Source organism: Salvelinus sp. IW2-2015, linkage group LG33 (assembly GCF_002910315.2).
Source record: "Salvelinus sp. IW2-2015 linkage group LG33, ASM291031v2, whole genome shotgun sequence".
Taxonomy (NCBI): domain Eukaryota; kingdom Metazoa; phylum Chordata; class Actinopteri; order Salmoniformes; family Salmonidae; genus Salvelinus; species Salvelinus sp. IW2-2015.
The window spans coordinates 13,592,970-13,613,768 of NC_036872.1; the positions used below are offsets into that span (position 1 = coordinate 13,592,970).

Genomic DNA, 20,799 nt, shown 5'->3' on the forward strand with positions numbered 1-20,799 from the left:
CTGTACGCTCTCGTTGGCTGGCCCTCGCTTCATACTCYTCGCCAAACCCACTGGCTCCAGGTCATCTACAAGACCCTGCTAGGTAAAGTCCCCCCTTATCTCAGCTCGCTGGTCACCATAGCAGCACCCACCTGTAGAACGCGCTCCAYCAMGTATATCTCTCTGGTCACCCCCAAAGCCAATTCRTCCTTTGGRRSCCTCTCCTTCCAGTTKTCTGCTGCCAATGACTGGAARGAACTACAAAAWTCTRTGAAACTGMAAACACTTATCTCCCTCACTYGCTTTAASCACCAGCTGTCAGAGCAGCTCACAGATTACTGCACCTGTACATAGCCCATCTATAATTTAGCCCAAACAACTACCTCTTCCCCTACTGTATTTATTTATTTATTTTGCGCCTTTGCCCCCCATTATTTATATTTCTACTTTGCACATTCTTCCACTGCAAATCTACCATTCCAGTGTTTTACTTGCTATATTGTATTTACACCGCCACCTTTTTTTGCCTTTACCTCCCTTATCTCACCTCATTTGCTCACATTGTATATAGACTTATTTTTCTACTGTATTATTGACTGTATGTTTGTTTTACTCCATGTGTAACTCTGTGTTGTTGTATGTGTTGAACTGCTTTGCTTTATCTTGGCCAGGTCGCAATTGTAAATGAGAACTTGTTCTCAACTTGCCTACCTGGTTAAATAAAGGTGAAATTAAAAATTTAAAAAATTAAAAATGCTGACCGTATTACCTCCCAAGAGAATTCTCTTCAGTTATAGTCACAGCCATGTATATTCCCCCTCAAGCCAATATCACGACGACCCTCAAGGAACTACACTGGACTTTATCCAAACGGGAAACCACATATCCTGAGGCCGCATTCATTGTAGCTGGGGATTTTAGCAAAGCAAATTTGAGGAAAACGCTACAGAATTTCCATCAAGACATTGACTGTAGTACTCGCGCTGGAAAAACACTCAACCACTGCTATTCTCTCTTCCAGGATGCCTACTGTACAAGGCCCTCCCCCGCACTCCCTTTGGCAAATCAGATCATGACTCCATTTTGCTCCTCCCTTCCCATAGGCAGAAACTGAAACAGAAAGTACCCGTGCTAAGATCTATTCAGTTCTGGTCTGACCAATCGGAATCCATGCTTCAAGATTGTTTTGATCACACGGACTGGGATATGTTCCGGGTAGCTTCGGATAATAACATTGATGCATACACGGACACGGTGACTGAGTTTACCAAAAAGTGTATAGGGGATTTTGTTCCCACTGTGACTATTAAAACCTACCCAAACCATAAACCGTGGATAAATGGCAGCATTCACGCAAACTGAAAGCGCAAACCACCACATTTAACCATGGCAAGGTGACTGGGGATATGGTTGAATACAAACAGTGTAGTCATTCCCTCCATAAGGCAATCAAACAGGCAAAATGTCAGTACAGAGACAAAGTGTAGTCGCAATTCAACAGCTCATACATGAGACGTATGTGGCAGGGTCTTCAGACAATCACGGATTACAAAGGGGCGACTCATCCGTGAAGAGCACTTTTTGCCAGTCCTGGCTGGTCCAGCGACGGTGGGTTTGTGCCCATAGGCAACGTTGTTGCCTGTGATGTCTGGTGAGGACCTGCCTTACAACAGGCCTACAAGCCCTCAGTCCAGCCTCTCTCAGCCTATTGCGGACAGTCTGAGCACTGATGGAGGGATTGTGCGTTTCTGGTGTAACTCAGGCAGTTGTTGTTGCCATTCTGTACACCTGTTCCGCAGGTGTGATGTTCAGATGTACCGATCCTGTGCAGGTGTTGTTACACATGGTCTGCCACTGCGAGGACAATCAGCTGTCCGTCCTGTCTCCCTGTAGTGCTGTCTTAGGCGTCTCACAGTACGGACATTGCAATTTATTGCCCTGGCCACATCTGCAGTCCTCATCCCTGCTTGCAGCATGCCTAAGACACGTTCACGCAGATGAGCAGGGACCCTGGGCATTTTTCTTTTGGTGTTTTTCAGAGTCAGTAGAAAGGCCTATTTAGTGTCCTAAGTTTTCATACCTGTGACTGATTGCCTACCGCCTGTAAGCTGTTAGTGTCTTAACGACCGTTCCACAGGTGCATGTTCATTGTTTATGGTTCATTGAACAAGCATGGGAAACAGTGTTAAAACCCTTTACAATGAAGATCTGTGAAGTTTTTTGGATTTTTATAAATTATCTCTAAATGACAGGGTCCTGAAAAAGGGACATTTTTTGTTGTTGCTGAGTTTAGTTTGTGAGCTAGGCAGGCTACTGCCTGGGAAGGTCTCTCACTCAGAAGTACGAGATAGGGAGGGGGCGGGGGTAGGTTGACCTCAGGTCTCAACACTGGTAGCCTGAGGTAGGGGGAATCTATCAAATAGCGCACCTAACTTTGTACAGTACTAATGCAATTAGTAAAATCAGTCACACTATCAAAGGCTACCAAATAAACCGCTATTCATTAATAATACTGTGAATATATACAGTTGAAGTCGTAAGTTTACATACACCTTAGTCAAATACATTTAAACTCAGTTTTTCACAATTCCTGAAATGTAATCCTAATAAAAATTCCCTGTCTTAGGTCAGTTAGGATCACCACTTTATTTTAAGAATGTGAAATGTCAGAATAATAGTAGAGAGAATGATTTATTTCAGCTTTTATTTCTTTCATCACATTCCCAGTGGATCAGAAGTTTACATACACTCAATTAGTATTTGGTAGCATGGCCTTTAAATTGTTTAACTTGGGTCAAACGTTTCGGGTAGCCTTCCACAATCTTCCCACAATAAGTTCCCACATTCCCCCTGACAGAGCTGGTGTAACTGAGTCAAGTTTGTAGGCCTCCTTGCTCGCACACGCTTTTTCAGTTTTGCACACAAATGTAACATATGATTGAGGTCAGGGCTTTGTGACGGCCACTCCATTACCTTGACTTTGTTGTCCTTAAGCCACTTTGCCACAACTTTGGAAGTATGCTTGGGGTCATTGTCCATTTGGAAGTCCCGTTTGCGACCAAGCTTTAACTTCCTGACTGAGATGTTGCTTCAATATATCCACATAATTTTCCTGCCTCATGATTGCATCTAATTTGTGAAGTGCACCAATCCCTCCTGCAGCAAAGCACCCCCACAACATGATGCTGCCACCCCCGTGCTTCACGGTTGGGATGGTGTTCTTCGGCTTGCAAGCCTCCCCCTTTTTCCTCCAAACATAACAATGGTCATTGTGGCCAAACAGTTCTGTCTTTGTTTCATCAGACCAGAGGACATTTCTCCAAAAAGTACGATATTTGTCCCCATGTGCAGTTGCAAACCGTAGTCTGGCTTTTTTATGGCGGTTTTGGAGCAGTGGCTTCTTCCTTGCTGAGCGGCCTTCAGGTTATGTTGATATAGGACTCGTTTTACTGCGGATATAGATGTTTTTGTACCGGTTTCCGCCAGCATCTTCACACGGTCCTTTGCTGTTGTTCTGGGATTGATTTGCACTTTTCGCACCAAAGTAGGAGTTTCTAGGAGACAGAACGCGTCTCCTTCCTGAGCGGTATGACGGCTGCGTGGTCCCATGGTGTTTACACGTGCGTACTATTATTTGTACAGATGAACGTGGTACCTTCATGTGTTTGGAAATTGCTCCCAAGGATGAACCAGACTTGTGGAGGTCTACAATTTGTTTTCTGAGGTCTTGGCTGATTTATTTTGATTTTCCCATGATGCCAAGCAAAGAGGCACTGAGTTTGAAGGTAGGCCTTGAAATACATCCACAGGTACACCTCCAATTGACTCAAATGATGTCAATTAGCCTATCAGAAGCTTCTAAAGCCATGACATCATTTTCTGGAATTTTCCAAGCTGTTTAAAGGCACAGTCAACTTAGTGTATGTAAACTTCTCACCCACTGGAATTGTGATACAGTGAATTATAAGTGAAATAATCTGTCTGTTAACAACTGTTGGGAAAATTACTTGTGTCATGCACAAGGTAGATGTCCTAACCTACTTGCCAAAACTATAGTTTGTTAACAAGAAATTTGTGGAGTGGTTGAAAAATGAGTTTTAATGACTCCAACCTAAGTGTATGTAAACTTTGACTTCAACTGTAGTTTCACAGACATATTGTTGCATTTTTTTCTGGTTTGTGCGAAATCGTTAAGAATAATATAAAACAGTCCAAATTTGTGGACCGCTCTCAGAATTTGTCTTACTCTTCCAGTGACCGTAGCTGAAGCAGAGAGGAGCTTTTGTAATGATGGGGCGGTAAGTCGGAAGCAGGTGAAACGTTTTAATAAAACAAAACCAAGAACACGACACTAACATAAGGCAGTACGCCGATACACAATTACAATACCAACAAGGAAGGAAATGTGCCCACTCACCCTGCCAGTCCTGACAGTGACTCCTCAGGACCCTCCCTAGCTCCTGATTCATCCTCTCCACCTGCCCGTTAGACTGAGGCCGATACCCGGATGTGAGGCTAACCGTGACCCCGAGCTTCTCCAAGAAGGCCCTCTATACTCAGGATGTGAATTGGGGGCCACGGTCTGAGATGTCCTCCGGAAGAACATAATTCCCGGAAGACCTGTTGGAAAAGTGCCTCAGCGACCTGGAGAGCAGTGTGAAGACCAGGAAGAGGGATTAGGCGACATGACTTGGAGAATCTATCCACTACCACTAGAATGGTGGTGAATCCAGAAGGGGGAAGATCAGTAACTCGGTAAGTCAATGGATAGATGGGACCAAGGTCGCTGAGGCACGGGAAGCGGCAGGAGATTCCCTGCTGGAACATTCTGGGTGGACTTGGTTTGAGCACACACTGAACAGGAGTTGACATACTGCGTAACATCCTGCACCAAGGTGGGCCACCAGTATTTCTCAGTGATGGAATGGATGGTGCGAGAATTACCTGGATGTCCAGCGATGACATCTGTGTGTGCCCAGGTCAGCAGCCGATTCCTTATCCCTGTGGGAACATAGATGCGTGCGGGAGGACAATTCCGGGGTGCGGGCTCCCTCTCTAGAGCCTGGCAGATGTCCACATCTACGTCCCAAACTACTGGACCCACGACTCGGGAGGATAGGATTATGGGTGCCCTCTGGAGAGGAGCCTCTCCCAAATCGTAGATACGGGACAGGGCATCAACCCTGATGTTCTTAGAACCTGGGCGATAGTTCAGAGTGAAGTTGAACCCGGTGAAGAAGAGGGCCCACCTGGCTTGGTGCGGATTCAGTCTCCTCGCTGTCCGTATGTACTCTATGGTTCCGATGGTCGGTGAGGATGACGAGTGGTTCCTTGGCACCCTCCAGCCAGTGTCTCCACTCCTCTAATGCCAACTTCACCGCCAAGAGCTACCGATCACCAAGAGCTCCCGATCGCCGACGTCGTAATTCCTCTCTGCGGGGGACAGTTTCTTGGAGAAGAAAACACAAGGATACAACTTTAGTGGGTCCCCCTGTCTTTGTGACAAAACTGACTCCACACCCACCTCCGATGCGTCTACCTCAACCACAAAGGGTAGCGTGGGATCTGGGTGTTTTAGCAAGGAGGCGGAGGTGAAACACCCCTTGAGGAGATGAAAGGCCTCGTCGGCTGCTGGAGACCAAACCAACCTAAGAGGCCCACCCTTGAGGAGGGAGGTGAGAGGGGCGGCGACGCTGAAGTTCCTGATGAAGCGACTGTAAAAGTTGGAAAACACCAAAAACCGTTGTAACCCCTTGATGGTGGTTGGGACTGGCCATGACTTTACAGCATCTACCTTCTTGTCCTCCATCCTCACTCCCTGCGAGTTGATTTGGTAGCCCAAGAAGGAGACAGCTCTCTGGTGGAATTGGCACTTCTCCGCCTTCACGAACAGGTGGCTAGCCAAGTGGCATTCCAGGACTGCTCGAACGTGAATCTTCCAGGTTGGTCGAGAAGATCAGGATGTCATCGATGTACACAATCACCTGACGTCTGAGCATGTCCCTGAACACCTCGTTGACAAATGCCTGGAACACTGACGGAGCATTGGCTAAGCCAAAGGGCATAACCAAGAACTCATAGTGACCAGACATCATGCTGAATGCCGTCTTCCCCTACTCCCTCTCCCGGATGCGAATGAGATTGTAGTCACTCCGCAGGTCCAGTTTGGTGAATAACTGGGCCCAGCGGAGCTGCTTGATGGCTGACTGCACCAGCGGGAGAGGGTACCGACACTTCGTGGTGATGTCATTGAGTCCACGGTAATCGATACAAGGGTGTAATCCTCCCTCCTCCTTGGCCGCGAAGAAGAAACCAGCCGACGCAGGGGACTTGGACCTGCGGATGAAGCCCTGTTGGAGCGCCTTTTGAATGTAGTCCTCCATGGCCTGGGTCTCAGCCACCGACAGAGGGTAGATGCGTCACCACGGATGTGTAGCACCGAAAAACAGGTCAATGGCACAGTCCCAGGGGCGATGAGGAGGTAGACAGGTAGCGCGGGTCTTGGAGAATACCTCCCTTAGATCTTGATATTCCTCCAGGATGTTGGGCTGGAGGGCAACCACAGGACTCTCAACCGATGTGGAACCACAGGGGGCAGGAAAGCAGGTCTTCCCGCATCCATGAGATGGTAGGGTTATAGCGCTGAAGACAAGGTAGACAGAGGATGATCTTGTGAACTGGTGCAATGGTGATGAAGGGATGTTTTCCTGGTGATTGGGCTCCATGGTGAGGGTGAGTGGTTGAGTGATGTGTGTGATGGTTCCGGATCCTAGAGGCTGACAGTCGAGACCTTGAACTGGAAAAGGAGAGGAGGCAAGGGTCTGATCCAGTGATGGGTACTAAAAATAGTCTAACAGGAAGAGCAGTAGATGGAATACTCACTCCTGGTCCGGGGGATGTAACATCACGTGACCGTCCCTCTGCTCTAATAGATCCCAGATTATGAAGTAATGGACACCGCTGGTGCTTGTGCCCTCCCTGGCCACAGTACAGACAGAGCCCCAGCTGTATCCGTCTGCGTCGTTCCGCCGCGGGAAGACGTGTGTCCCCTACCTCCATGGGTTCAGGCTCTGATCCCGAACACTCGCCGAAGGAGGGAGAGAAGTGATGGAGATGCCAACGCTCCCGGAGGAGGTTATCCAGACGATGGCCATTGCAATGAGTGTGTCCAGGGTGAGGTTGTCAACTCGGCAGGCCAGTTCAGTCTGGACCTCCTCGCACAGACCTCTTCTAAATAATGTGCTGAACTCTGACTCATTCTATCCACTGGAAGATGCTACTGTCCGGAAGGTAAGTGCATACTCATCAACCATCTGATTCCCTTGCTGGAGCTGAAGCAGACGCTCACCTCCCTCTCTGCCCTCCGCGGGATGATCAAAAATACATTTTAAACAGAGCCATGAACCCCTCATAAGACTCGAGCTCCTCCTCTCTCACAGACGGCCGTAGCCCATTCCAATGCCCTCCCAGTCAGCAGAGAAATATCCGTGTCAACCTTAGACCTCTCGGTGGTGGGAGCTCCCATCTGATGTGCGAAATAGAGGGAGCACTGAAAGAGGAAGCCACGGCATTTGGATGGTGTCCCATCATATATCTCTCCGGGAGGGATAAACGGGCATCGCTGACCTGAGCAGGTTGCTGAATGGGCTGGTGTGCTGACTCATTGGGTAGACTCGCCCTAGAATATCCTCCGCTGTTGAGACGTTGTAGACTGTGGAGAACATCTTCCATGGCCGTCCCCAGTTGAGCCAGCTGATCATGGTGTTGACGAAGAAGGTCACCTTGTTCATTGATTGTCTGGTACATGTCCGGTTGTCCTGCTGCTTCCATATTTTGAGTTGGTATTCTGTAATGATGGGGCAGTGAGTCGGAAGCAGGTGCAACGTTTTAATGAAACAACAAAACCAAGAACATGACACTAACATAAGGCAGTATGCCGATACACAAGAACAATACCAACTGGTGAGTGAACATGGGAGAGTGACATATAAAGGGTAGGAAAGGATGAAGGTAATGGATTCCAGGTGTGGTGCGCGTAATGATGAGTGCCAGGTGTGCGTAATGATGAATCCCAGGACCGGGGTTAGTATTCTGGCGATGTCGTACGCCGGAGGGGAGGAGCAGGAGCAGACGTGATAGCTTTTCAAAGCTGAAGCTCATCAAATCCTACCTGAGGTCCACCATGTCACAGGAATGCCTTAGTAGCCTTGCTGTCATCAGTATTAACCACACAATTGCAGGGCAGATTTCTTATGATGATGTAATTGATGACTTTGCATCAAGGAAGGCAAGAAAAGTCAGGGTTTAGATGGCAGTTGTGCAATTTAGTTTGTGTGTTTCTTGTATAGTGTAATAATCAGGTTCTCTTCTTTATAAGTGTTATTCTATTTGTATATTTGTGTGATATAGGATTTGTGCAATTTAGTTTTATTTGTTTGTAATAATTCGAGTATCTTTTTATTTGTATGTATATACTACAATTTGTTTCTATTTATCTTTGTTACTTCTTTTTGTCTTTTGAGTCTTATTTTTGTATATATTTTTATAGTGTTAAATGTTATGATTATTTATTTGTGTTGTTCCAAATGTCTGAATAAAATGAAAGTTAATGCAGAATGGTGCTTTTGTTGGGGGGGGGGGGATGAAGGGGGCCATACGAACTAGAACCGCCACTGAACATTATACAGGTGGACCTTGTGCTGGGGACATTAAAGCCACTCTAAATGTGCAGCTTTGTCACACAACACAATGCCACAGATGTCTCAAGTTTTGAGGGAGCGCGCAATTGGCATGCTGACTGAAGGAATGTCCAACAGAGCTGTTGCCACAGAATTTTATGTTAATTTCTCTACCACTTTAAAATAATTTGGCAGTACATCCAACCAACCTCAACTGCAGACCACGTGTAACCGCGCCAGCCCAGGCACTTCACTCCGGCTTCCTAACCTGCGGGATCGTTTGAGGGAGGGGGGGGGGGGGCTGCTGAAGAGTATTTCTGTCTATAATGAAGCTCTTTTGTGATTGGCTGGGAGACTTGTTCCCCAGTTCCTGTGCCCCTGCCCAGTCATGTGAAATCCATAGATTAGGGCCTAATAAGTATAAGGCAAAGGTTTGAAGACAGCCGACGGATCACTGCTTAAGTATCTAATTCCCTCACCGAGTTTCATCAAGGGACAAGAGTATACAGCTAGGGCTCTGCAGGCATCTGTTCTCTGTGATAACAGTAGAACAAGGGTAACTGTGATAGCAAGACACACACACACACAGACAGAGAGAGAGAGTCATTACGGAATGAGTCACAGATTTAGGGGGTTGTTTGTTCCGGAAGGAATGACAAGGTACTATCAGAAGGGAGGTCTGTCACTCCCAAGATGGCAGGGTAGAGGAAACTGGAAAGGCCATTACAGGGTGGTTGTCACACATCATACCCCGCATGGCAATCCACCAAACCTATCCCCGGTGTGGGCACATTCCCTTTTGTATAGTATTGTTTGAGTGTTGTGACTGTAGTGTCTCTGAGGCCTCCCTCTCTCTCTCTCTGTCCACAGAGGTAAGCTGGGTGCGCTGCGTCTTAAGGTGCGTCTGGTGGAGGACCGTATCCTGCCCTCCATGTACTACCAGCCTCTCATTGACCTGCTGGTGGAGTCTGTCATCTCTCCTGCTGAGGTCAGCATCACACTACTGTCACAAACACAACACATTGTTATTAACTCATTCTACAGGATATTTTTCAGTGGAGGCTCTTCAGAGGAGGAAGGGGTGTACCATCCACCTCAGTGAATTTCATACAAATAAAATTGTTAAAACATTTAAAAACGACTAAATATATTCACATCACCAAATACTGTATTAAACACACTGTTTTGCAATGAAGGTTTACAGTAGCCTCAACAGCCATCTGTAGGGTAGCACCATGGTGTAGCTGGAGGACAGCTAGCTTCCGTCCTCCTCTGTGTACATTGACTTCAATACAAAACCTAGGAGGCTTATGGTTCTCAACCCCTTCCATAGACTTACACAGTAATTATGACAACTTCCAGAGGATGTTCTCCAACCTTTCAGAGCTCTTGCAGCATGAACTGACATGTTGTCCACACAATCAAAGCATCAGAGAATTCATCTAGTACTGAAAGCATAAGCTACAGCCAGCTAGCACTGCAGTGCATAAAATGTGGTGAGGAGTTGACAATAGTTTTGAACAAATTAATTTCTTCAAAAATAAAGGAGCAGTTTCACTTACTTAGCTAGCAAATGCAGCTAGCTAGTTTAGCCCACTCATACACCCTGCTCAAATAGAGGGATGTTAGCTAGCTGGCTATGGCTATCCAACACAATACTGGAACTCTTCCAAGTCAAGGTAAGCTTTTGGTTTTACTAATTTATTGCCGCCGGTGTAACTGCTAAATTTCTAACTGACTATACACTATAGTTACTGCATGATTGTAGCAGGTTTACTAACGTCTTAGTTTTATTAGCTATGTTGACTATGACGTTACTTTAGCTAATATGGTGACAACGATGTAGGCTGTGTGTAGCAGTTATGATATGGTTTGGCTTGGAAAGGCACAAAGTCAGCTTTCTCTCATATATGAACACCTGGCTAATAGACCCTGACTATCTCCAACCTATGACCCCTCCCAGGTGGAGGACAGCAGCCCTCTGACCATGCTGGAGGAGGTGACCACGGTTGAGAGCCGGCAGGACGTGGCCATGACCCTGGTCAAGATCTACCTGGGCCAGGGCCTGGTGGTGCCCTTTCTGGACTACCTCAGCACCCGTGAGGTCAACCACACTTGTAAGAGACACTGGCTGGCTTGGGAATTTAACATTGGATAGGAAAGTCATATTTGTGAGCTTTTTTTGAATGCTCTTGTAAAAAACATGGTTATATGACCACTGAATCTCTTGGATGTATGGAAACAAATCCCTGTGAAGCTGTGAACAACCAGGGAGTGTGTAGGTTAAGGTAGTGTACAGTGTGGGAAGGAGCTTTGAGTGTACAGTACAAGTCAAAAGTTTACACGCACCTACTCATTCAAGGGTTTTTCTTTATTTGTACTATTTTCTACATTGTAGAATAACAGTGTAGGCATCAAAACTATGAAATAACATATATGGAATCATGTAGTAACCCATTTTTTTAATTTATTTACAAATCAAAATATATTTTATATTTGAGATTCTTCAAAGTAGCCACCCTTTGCCTTGATGATAGCTTTACACACTTTTGGCATGCTCTCAAACAGCTTCACCTGGAATGCTTTTCCAACAGTCTTGAAGGAGTTCCCACATATGCTGAGCACTTGTTGGCTGCTTTTCCTTCACTCTGCGGTCCAACTCATCACAAACCAGCTCAATTGGGTTGAGGTCAGGTGATTGTGGAGGCCAGGTCATCTGATGCAGCACTCCATCACTCTCCTTCTTGGTCAAATAGCCCTTGCACAGCCTGGAGGTGTGTTGGGTCATTGCCCTGTTGAAAAACAAATGATAGTTCCATTAAGCGCAAACCAGATGGGATGCTGTGGTAGCCATGCAGGTTAAGTGTGCCTTGAATTCTAAATAAATCACAGACAGTGTCACCAACAAAACATCTCCACACCATCACATCTCCTCCTCCATGCTTCACGGTGGGAACCACACATGCGGAAGTCATCCGTTCACCTACTCTGCATATCACAATGACACGGCGGTTGGAACCAAAAATCTAAAATTTGGACTCATCAATCAAAGGACAGATTTCCACCGGTCTAATGTCCATTGCTCGAGTTTCTTGGCCCAAGTAAGTCTCTTCTTATTATTGGTGTCTGTTAGTAGTGGTTTCTTTGCAGCAATTCAACCATGAAGGCCTGATTCACGCAGTCTCCTCTGAACAGTTGATGTTGAGAGGTGTCTGTAACTTGAACTCTGTGAAGCATTTATTTGGGCTGCAATCTGAGGTGCAGTTAACTCTAATGAACTTGTCCTCTGCAGCAGAGGTAACTCTGGGTCTTCCTTTCCTGTGGTGTTCCTCATGAGATCCAGTTTCATCATAGCCCTTGATGGTTTTTGCAACTGCACTTGAAGAAACTTTTTCCAGATTAATTTTAAAGTACTGATGGACTGTGGTTCTCTGTGGTTTCTCTTTCCTTATTTGAGCTGTTCTTGCTGTAATTGCTGTAATATGGACTTGGTCTTTTACCAAATAGGGCTATCTTCTGTATACCACCCCTACCTTGTCACAACACAACTGATTGGCTCAAATGCATTGAGGAGGAAAGAAATTCCACAAATTCCACAAGGCACACATGTTAATTGAAATTCATTCCAGTTGACTACCTCATGAAGCTGGTTGAGAGAATGCCAAGTGTGTGCAACGCTGTCATCAAGGCAAAGGGTGGCTACTTTGAAGAATCTCAAATATAAAATATATTTTGATTTGTTTAACACTTTTTTTGGTTACTACATGATTCCATATGTGTTATTTCATCATTTTGATGTCTTCACTATTATTCTACAATGTAGAAAATAGTAAAAAATAAAGAAAAACCCTTGAATGAGTAGGTGTTTCAACTTTTGACTGGTACTGTATGTGTGCTAGGCAGATTGAATAAGAGCCCAGCTGCTCACCTGCTCTTGTTCCTGCGTATCCCACAGAGGCTCTAAGCGTTGTTGGTATTTAACTCTGATTTGACGCTCTTTCTCTAATCGTAGCAGCAGCCACGGTCGGGCTGTGTGGGCGGGCGGTGCATGCCTGCCAGCACTATATTTATCAGTCCTCCGACAATTATCCACCCTTAAGTCATTTCACAAGTTCTGCGTGTTCATTAATTATATTTCTGTCTCCACCCGCGTCCCCAGGCTAAGTCATAAGGAGTTTTGTTGTGCTCTGCGTGTTTTCTTCTCTTTCTGTTAGTGTGGCTTGCGATAACAAACAAAGTGCCCAAGTTTCCATAGCAACTCCACACGATCTGAAAGGGAGATCAAAATAGATGTTATGGAGCAGCAAGACATTAAAGCAGGGCACAAGGACAAATGAGAAAAAAACTACCTTAGAAGTTGTGTGGTGGACCCAAACTTCTAAAAATCCTTTATGTCATGAAAGTGCAGGCAGCTCCTCCCTATCTCCTCTCACAAATGACCTTTAGGTATACAACTAAAGCACTTTGCCTGGCAACAGGTCATATCCCCATGACTACATCAATGTTCCTCCCTCCAAGGATAAAGGTAACTGTGTAGCAAAGAGGGCCAAAGACAGTCATCTTTGAATACTGAAATTAGAGTAGCGCTAGTATTTGGGTGACCCTCGTAGACCAAGATCAATATCTGGTTCATGACTCCTCTTAGCCCCATACACAGTGGTTTAGAAATATGATGTCCCTGAAGTGTATAGCCTGTCCTATGTTATAAAGATATGTTACATTTTTTTATTTTTCATTATTTATTTTTCCTTTTCATGTATCCTTCTGACAGCGGATCCAAACACCTTGTTCCGGTCCAACTCTCTAGCTTCTAAAGCCATGGAGCAGTTCATGAAGGTGAGTGGAACTCCAGTATATTCTCATCATGTTGTCTAGGCATGCTCAATCCAACATGTTAGCTGGATTCACTCTTGGCAGTCACACTATGCTCACACCTGTCCCACAGTATATACATGCCAAAGACTTAAATCTAAGAACCACTATTATTCTGAAAAGCTGGTGTTAGCCGGATAAATATAAAATAGCATTGAATGTATGCTTTGTAAATGTGAGGTATTGTGCACTGGCAGGCTGTGGGGATGCTGTACCTTCATGAGGTCCTGAAGCCCATCATTAACCGCATCTTTGAGGAGAAGAAGTACATTGAGCTGGACCCGTGTAAAATTGACCTGAACAGAACCAGGTAAAGAGGAAATACTGGTGTAGAAATACAGATGTAAAAAATGGTTTATGAGATGTAATAGTTTCCTGGATAACAGCACATAACATCTTCACAGTTGACTAGAGACGACAACATCAAGATATGAAAAAGGAATGTAAAAATGGGGGAAGGTTGTTGCCTAGCAACCAGAGAGAACCCCCTAAGATAGGCCCAGTCGGTATTAGATAGAACATCGCGACCCTGCCCGCCTGTGGTGAAAAAAAACCTGTGGTTACCTAGGTTACCCCATTGGCTCACAGCAAAACCTTGATCTTTTTCAAACGCAATTTTCTTGTTGCCTGCTTGTTTTTATCAATTACAAAACTAGATTTAAGAAAAGTACAACATGTGTAAAGATTACTTTTCAACATTGCCTGCTCCCTAGCATTCTCACTACTGAGAAAAATTTTATATTGTAGGGCTTCTCTCATGCCCCTTTTCATGACGATGCTAGCAGCCACTTGAGTGAGTGAGTGCTAGCTAGCGAATCGAACATTAAGCTAGCCAAGACCAACAACACAAACAAACGAACTATACAGCTCCAAGTAGTAAATGGAGTTACAAATGGACTGTACTAAACAAGTTAAATGTCTTACCTGTGATAAAATGTTTTACGTTTAGCCTTCTTGGACACTGCATCCCCACATATCCCACTCTTCCACACTGAACAGCCTGAAGCCAGAGGGCTGAAGCCAGAGGGTTCCTCTCGCAGGCTCTATTTCCCTACGTGGGAACATTACGAATCGTAGGTTAGGATTTTTGACCTGGCTGCGTGTACATTGAACGACACAGCAGCTTTTAAGCATGTTTTGTTATTTCTGTATAACAAAAATCGACGACGAAGTTGCCTCTTTTACAATGGGGGTCAATAGGAAAGAATGTTGGTTTTACCCAATTTGTGGGCGTGGTCGAGGGGAATTCCTTATTATTATGTGAATAGCGCCTGGGACTATGCCCATCTCTAATACCCACCCATCTCCAGTATATACCATCCCTACAGCCCAGACCAGACCTGATATTTACACAGACTGATCCTAAATATCCTCAGACTTAACCTGCTATGTACTGTAACATTATGCTATCTGTCCACATTTGTGCTCATGTCTCCACAGACATCACAACACTGAGGCATCTATTGATTAATGGAATGTCTTGATGTTGTATTGATTTGCACTGTGCACAGACTTCCTAATTAGTGACAATGCTTTTTGTACAAAGCAAAGATCACAGTAATGATCCGACAGACCCTTGCGTTTCAGAGCATTATTGATTTGGCAGTAGACATTTCATTTCAATGTAACACTGACCCCTATCTTTCTCTCTGGAGGCGTATCTCATTTAAAGGTGCGGCGTCTGAGGCTGAGGTGAGGGAGAGCAGTGTGGAGATGCTGCAGGGCTATCTGTCCAGCATCGTAGAGTCCATCGTTGGGTCAGTTGCACAGTGCCCTCCCGTCATGAGGGTGGCCTTTAAACAGCTGCACAAGAGGGTGGAGGAGCAGTTCCCTGAGCCAGAGAATGAGGTCAGTCTCACCAATAGGTCAATGGTCAAATGCACCTACCAAGGTCACCGAGATGAAGGTGTGTTTTCAATGCTGGATAGAGAATAGACACTGGGATGGTGTCAGTGTTTTTCTTTATTCATATCTCCTGTACTCCTTCCCTACTCACCTTCTCCTCACAGGATGTGAAGTATCTGGCCATCAGTGGATTCTTCTTTCTGCGTTTCTTTGCCCCTGCTATCCTCACACCCAAGCTATTCCACTTGAGGGACCAGCATGCAGATACACGCACCAGCAGGACACTGTTACTGCTGGCCAAGGTACTGTGCCCTTGCACGCACACACACACACACACACACACACAAACACACATGCCTGCACACACATTCTCAACCAGTGCCACACAGTAAAACCAGCCTGATCACTAGAAATAGACTTCGATTTGCCGTCCTGCTCTCTCTAGAAATAAACGTCGATATACACAGAAAAAGAAAAACGATTGGTCAGCGCTGGGCGCGAACTTGTGATGCTTGGACCACTGCGCCACTGCAATTCACAATACTCGAGCAAGCCATGACAAAAGTTGATAATACTTGATGGTTACAGCGAGTCGTTTTTTCTTTTTTTCTTTTAAGCCTTCCCCAAACCATTCCCATAACCTTAACCCCTCAGAATTAATGCTTTAACTGTCAACAATTAAATTGATTCTGTTTTAATCCTGTAACCCCGCTGAATTAACCCTGTAACCATGCAGAATTAATGTGTCAAAAATAGAAGTTCATCCATAATACGTTGAATTTTGAAGGAAAACTGTGAGATCATGTTGGTAAAACAGTTGTAGAGGATAGAGTTGCTGTCCGTGGTGCTGAAGTCCTGTTGCTATGGGTCCTCTACAGAACATTTTCTATTTTTACCTCTGTGTGCGGCCAGGCTGTGGTTCAAAGCAGAGCTTCGGAGAGGGGCTTCTTCTGCTCCCTTGGCCAGGTGTGTGTGTGTGTGTGTGTGTGTGTGTGTGTGTGTGTGTGTGAGATACTCTGTTACTAAAAGCACAAGCAGCACCTGATCATACTGTGCTTTTCATTTAATACCAGGTTTGTTAATAATGATACTCCTTGTCCATTTGATTGATGGTTATAGTTACATGAGATAGTGATGGGTGAACATGGCTGTTTCTCTGTGTGCTCCAGGCAGTGCAGAGTGTGGGGAATCTGGGCTTGCAGCTGGGCCACGGCAAGGAGCTGTGGATGGAGCCCCTGCATCCCATCATCCTTTGCAGCGTGGCCTCTGTTAAAGACTTCCTGGACAAGCTCATCGACATAGACCAAGATAGTGGTAAGAAGCACCAGCAAGACTGTTTATTCAGTAATGCATAGGGTCAGGAGTTTTTTTGTCACTACGTCACCTGACTAGGGGAAACTCTGGACCCTAGTAGTAATGCATCAGTAGCCTGATGAAGAGCAAGCAGGTTACCGTAGAGATAAGGTAGAGCCACTGGAGGGGAACATCAGAACTTGGCTGGGCTCCTGTCCTGGCAGGCTAACCCACCAGGTGCCGGTGTGGCAAGGCCGTTTATTACTGATATCAATAGTAAGAATAGACCCACTGGTGAAATATTAATGGGCAGCTGGGAGCTGATACTGGGGTAACAAGGGAGCGGGGTGGGCTGGGCGTTGGACTGTGCAGCCCTCGCCACCCCTACACACCACACAGATTAGATAGCATGCCCCTTTTTTCCGTAGTTACGTGTCAGCGACTCTGTTGTTGTGATCTGTCTTATCCCTCTGAAATATCACGTTCCAATCTCCATGTGTCTTCTCAGCCACTGGGCTCTCCCTCAAAGGCCACTTTGACATTTAATGCACACTGGACAACGGCTCATAATAATGGCTGGAACGGAGCAAATGGAATGGCATCAAATACCTGGAAACCATGTGTTTGATGTAATTGATACCATTCCGCTCCAGTCATTACCACGAGCCTGTTCTCCCCAATTAAGGTGCCACCAACCTCCTGTGGTGCTGTACTGTAATTCAACAATATGTATAACAATACTGCTGCAGCTCCACCTTGTGTCCACATTGATAAAAGTATAATTTTGGTTTGCGTGCTCCCCCATATCAGCTGTCTTATTTCTCTCTCTTCCTTTCTCCCATCCTACCTCATCCTCCTTCCACTTATTGTCACTGTTTCTCCTACTCCCTCTCTCCACCCCACCATCCTCTCTCTCTCTGCAGTGTCTGAGGTGCCCCAGAGGGCTGTGTTCTTGCCCTCAGTGACAGTGAAGGAGGGTTATCTCCAGAAGCACAAGGCCGAGGGCCCCCAGCTCCTGTCCCGCTTTGCCTTCAAGAAGCGATACTTCTGGCTGAGCAGTGAGACCCTGTCGTACGCCAAGACTCTGGACCCCTGGCAGGTTTGATCCCAACATACACTCTGTACAGAAACCTATTCATGACCAGCTTTGATAACAGCTCTAATGGTAATTCCTCCACTCTGTTACGTCAGAGAAAGCCGGACAAGAAAACTTTAAGGATCAAAGTCCTCTGAAAGTGACTCATTCATTATAACAAGGTAACAATGTTTCCTCTGGTGATGAATTGGCTCCTGTACCCTTCAAAGGGTGTTTGATCGTCATTCTGCCTCATAAAAAAAACATTTGAATCATCCCTCTGCCTTATTTATTTGTGTTTGGCTCTGTATGAGAACATCGTTAGTGGGGAGGCCATTGTCATGTGATGCCCAGCCTTTTGATAATGAACTTCTCTCATTTGCTTAGCCAGCACAGGACAAGAGTGGGGATGAGAGAGAGAGAGAAAGAGAGAGAGAAAAAGAGAAAAAGAGAGAGAGAGGAGGGGGTAGGAGGAAGAAGGGGGACAAAGAGAGAGGGGGGGCGGGGAGAAACAGAGATAGATAGAGAGTGAGAGAGATGTGGGGAAGAGAGTCAGGCCAGTAAAACGCTGTTCTCTTTGAGCGGGCTCCTTCCTTTGTGTGGCTCGAATAAAGGCTAGGTTAATTGAAGGCTGTGGATATTCATAACAACATTGCAAATCAGACTGTGGACAATATCCCCTCTCCGCCTCGCCGCTCCCACCGTGCTCTAGCCTGAGTGAGGCAGGCTCCCCATGGAAGCAGCTGATTTACACATTAAAGCAGCCGTTCTGCCGGGTTTCTTCCGTCCTGCTCTCTCACTTTCTCCGCTTTTTTCCTTCTCTCCACCACTCTTTTCTCTTCTCAGTCCTCTTTCTTTGCTAAATGGTTGCACATCTTGAATTGCATAATAATAAAACATAGGGGAATGATAAAAGCGGATACATACTGTACAGACACTTGAAGCCGGGCCTTTACTCTCCCGAGGAGAAGCTGATACACATAAAATGAATCATTTAGCTATTTGCCTGTATTTATAAGATTACCTACAGAGTAATACAGGAGTGCCACATGGACCTGTGTTTGGATGCTCATACTGTGTTATGTGTGTATCCTGCAGGTGCGTTCCTCCATCCCCATCCAGTGTGTGTGTGTCGTTGAGAGAGTGGATGAGAATGCCTTCCAACAGCAGCATGTGATGCAGGTCGTCACCCAGGACAACGATGGACAGATCCACACCATCTATATCCAGTGCAAGGTACTGACAGACCCCCAGTCACTGACCACACTATTACAATTGACCCTGGACTGGGTTGACTATGTGGTACTATCTTTGCATCACTGTGATGTTTGAGTGCAGCCTCCCCACTACAAAATGGTGGGCGTTATCAGAGACAGTATAAAAGGTAGTCTGTCTGTCTGTCTGCAGAATGTGAATGAGTTGAACCAGTGGCTGTCAGCCATCAGGAAGGCCAGTATCTACAACGAGCGCATGCTGCCCTCCTTCCACCCGGGGGCGTACCGCAGTGGGAAGTGGACATGCTGCCTACAGGCCAACCGCGCTAGTAATTATAACATTGACCATAATGGAAGCTTTGTTCAAGTGCCACACACTTATCATGTTAGTGCTTTTTTAACTCTTCATAATGATCTTTTTACCTGGCGTTTATGTGCACTGCTCTTACACCAGCCCATAGCTGTTTGCTCCCTCAGATTAAGTAACTCACAGACAGGAAGGAATGTGAATACACTGTATGGCCCCTCTCTCTTGTTCAGCTTTAGGATGCAGTCGCACTCACTCTGCAGTGACTCTGGGTGACTGGAGTGACCCACTGGATCCAGACGCAGAGACTCAGACCATCTACAAACAGCTTCTTCAGGGAAGAGACAAACTCAGGTCAGTGGCATACACTTTGATATTAGAACATTTAGAGGCTATGATAATGATGGTGTGCAGGATAATTTCCTTGTCACAAGGGGTCTACATTGCAACACTAGGACTACTCTCTACTCATATTCATTAGAAATAGCCTGTAACCCAGGAACACATAAATGTGGATTGATATGCTCAGCCTCTCTCACACTTGGTCACTACCATGGCAAGGAAATACCATGGTACTGGTGCAAATACTGTGGTATTTTCCTGCCACGGTAGTGACCAAAAAACATAATAGTACCATGGTATTTTTTTCATTGTACTACCCTTGCAGGAAAATACCGTGGTATTTGCACCAGTACCATGGTATTTTCCTGCCAGTTGTTTCCAAAAAAACATGATAGTACCATGGTATTGAAATGTAAAGTACCATGGTAGTACGATGAAAACAATAACATGGTTTTGTACTAGCAGCATGTAGTGAAACATGAAAGCATGGTAGTTGTTTACAATGTATTATCATGATGGTCTGTGTCCCACCATTTTTCGGGTAAAGTGACATTGACTTCTTGCGCTGCAATGGCAAAGTGTAGGCCTAGTGTACCCTCTTAAATCCCTTTAGCTCATAGTGAAAAACCACAACACACATTTTTTAATTTTATTTAACCTTTATTTAACTAGGCAAGTTAGTTAAGAACAAGTTCTTATTTACAATGATGGCCTACTCCGGCCGAACCCGGACAACGCTGGGCCAATCGTGCGCCGCCCTATGTGACACCCAATCACGGCCGGATGTGATACAGCCTGGATGATACAGACACATGGTCTAGTAGTGTAGTGTACCCTCTTAAAACCTGGGACCTGGATAGGGTATCGTGAGAAGAATGGAGTCTGACACCTTGAAGATAAGGTTTAAAATAATTTGCTACTTTATCTGGCGCTTTTCAATACAGTTTTCAGTTGTCTCTCTCTCATTCAACTGACTCATTCAACTACTCTAAATACAATTGTAAATAGCCAACATACTAAAAAACTATTTGTAAAAAGGTATAGATTATCATCTTACTTCATAAATACATTTTCATCATGTCATTCTCAACATACCACTAACAACAGCAAGTTACAATGTTCGTTGGAGTCCTCTGTCGCCATGACTACGACAGGCTAGCTTGACTGGCGCTAATGTTAGCCGATGTCAGCTTC

At 45.5% G+C, this 20,799-nt stretch overlaps 1 protein-coding gene across 1 annotated transcript in view; it reads left to right on the forward strand.

Moving 5' to 3' along the window:
• LOC111957953 (rasGAP-activating-like protein 1) overlaps nucleotides 1-20,799 on the forward strand; it is a 55,463-nt gene that overhangs the window by 31,300 nt on the left and 3,364 nt on the right. Inside the window, exons 9-19 of the mRNA XM_023979070.2 lie at nucleotides 9,528-9,645; nucleotides 10,621-10,774; nucleotides 13,429-13,493; nucleotides 13,727-13,839; nucleotides 15,185-15,377; nucleotides 15,539-15,676; nucleotides 16,544-16,688; nucleotides 17,591-17,766; nucleotides 18,841-18,978; nucleotides 19,150-19,285; nucleotides 19,497-19,617. Of these exons, the coding sequence (XP_023834838.1) occupies nucleotides 9,528-9,645; nucleotides 10,621-10,774; nucleotides 13,429-13,493; nucleotides 13,727-13,839; nucleotides 15,185-15,377; nucleotides 15,539-15,676; nucleotides 16,544-16,688; nucleotides 17,591-17,766; nucleotides 18,841-18,978; nucleotides 19,150-19,285; nucleotides 19,497-19,617 (1,497 nt within the window). The remainder of the gene's footprint in view (nucleotides 1-9,527; nucleotides 9,646-10,620; nucleotides 10,775-13,428; nucleotides 13,494-13,726; nucleotides 13,840-15,184; nucleotides 15,378-15,538; nucleotides 15,677-16,543; nucleotides 16,689-17,590; nucleotides 17,767-18,840; nucleotides 18,979-19,149; nucleotides 19,286-19,496; nucleotides 19,618-20,799) is intronic.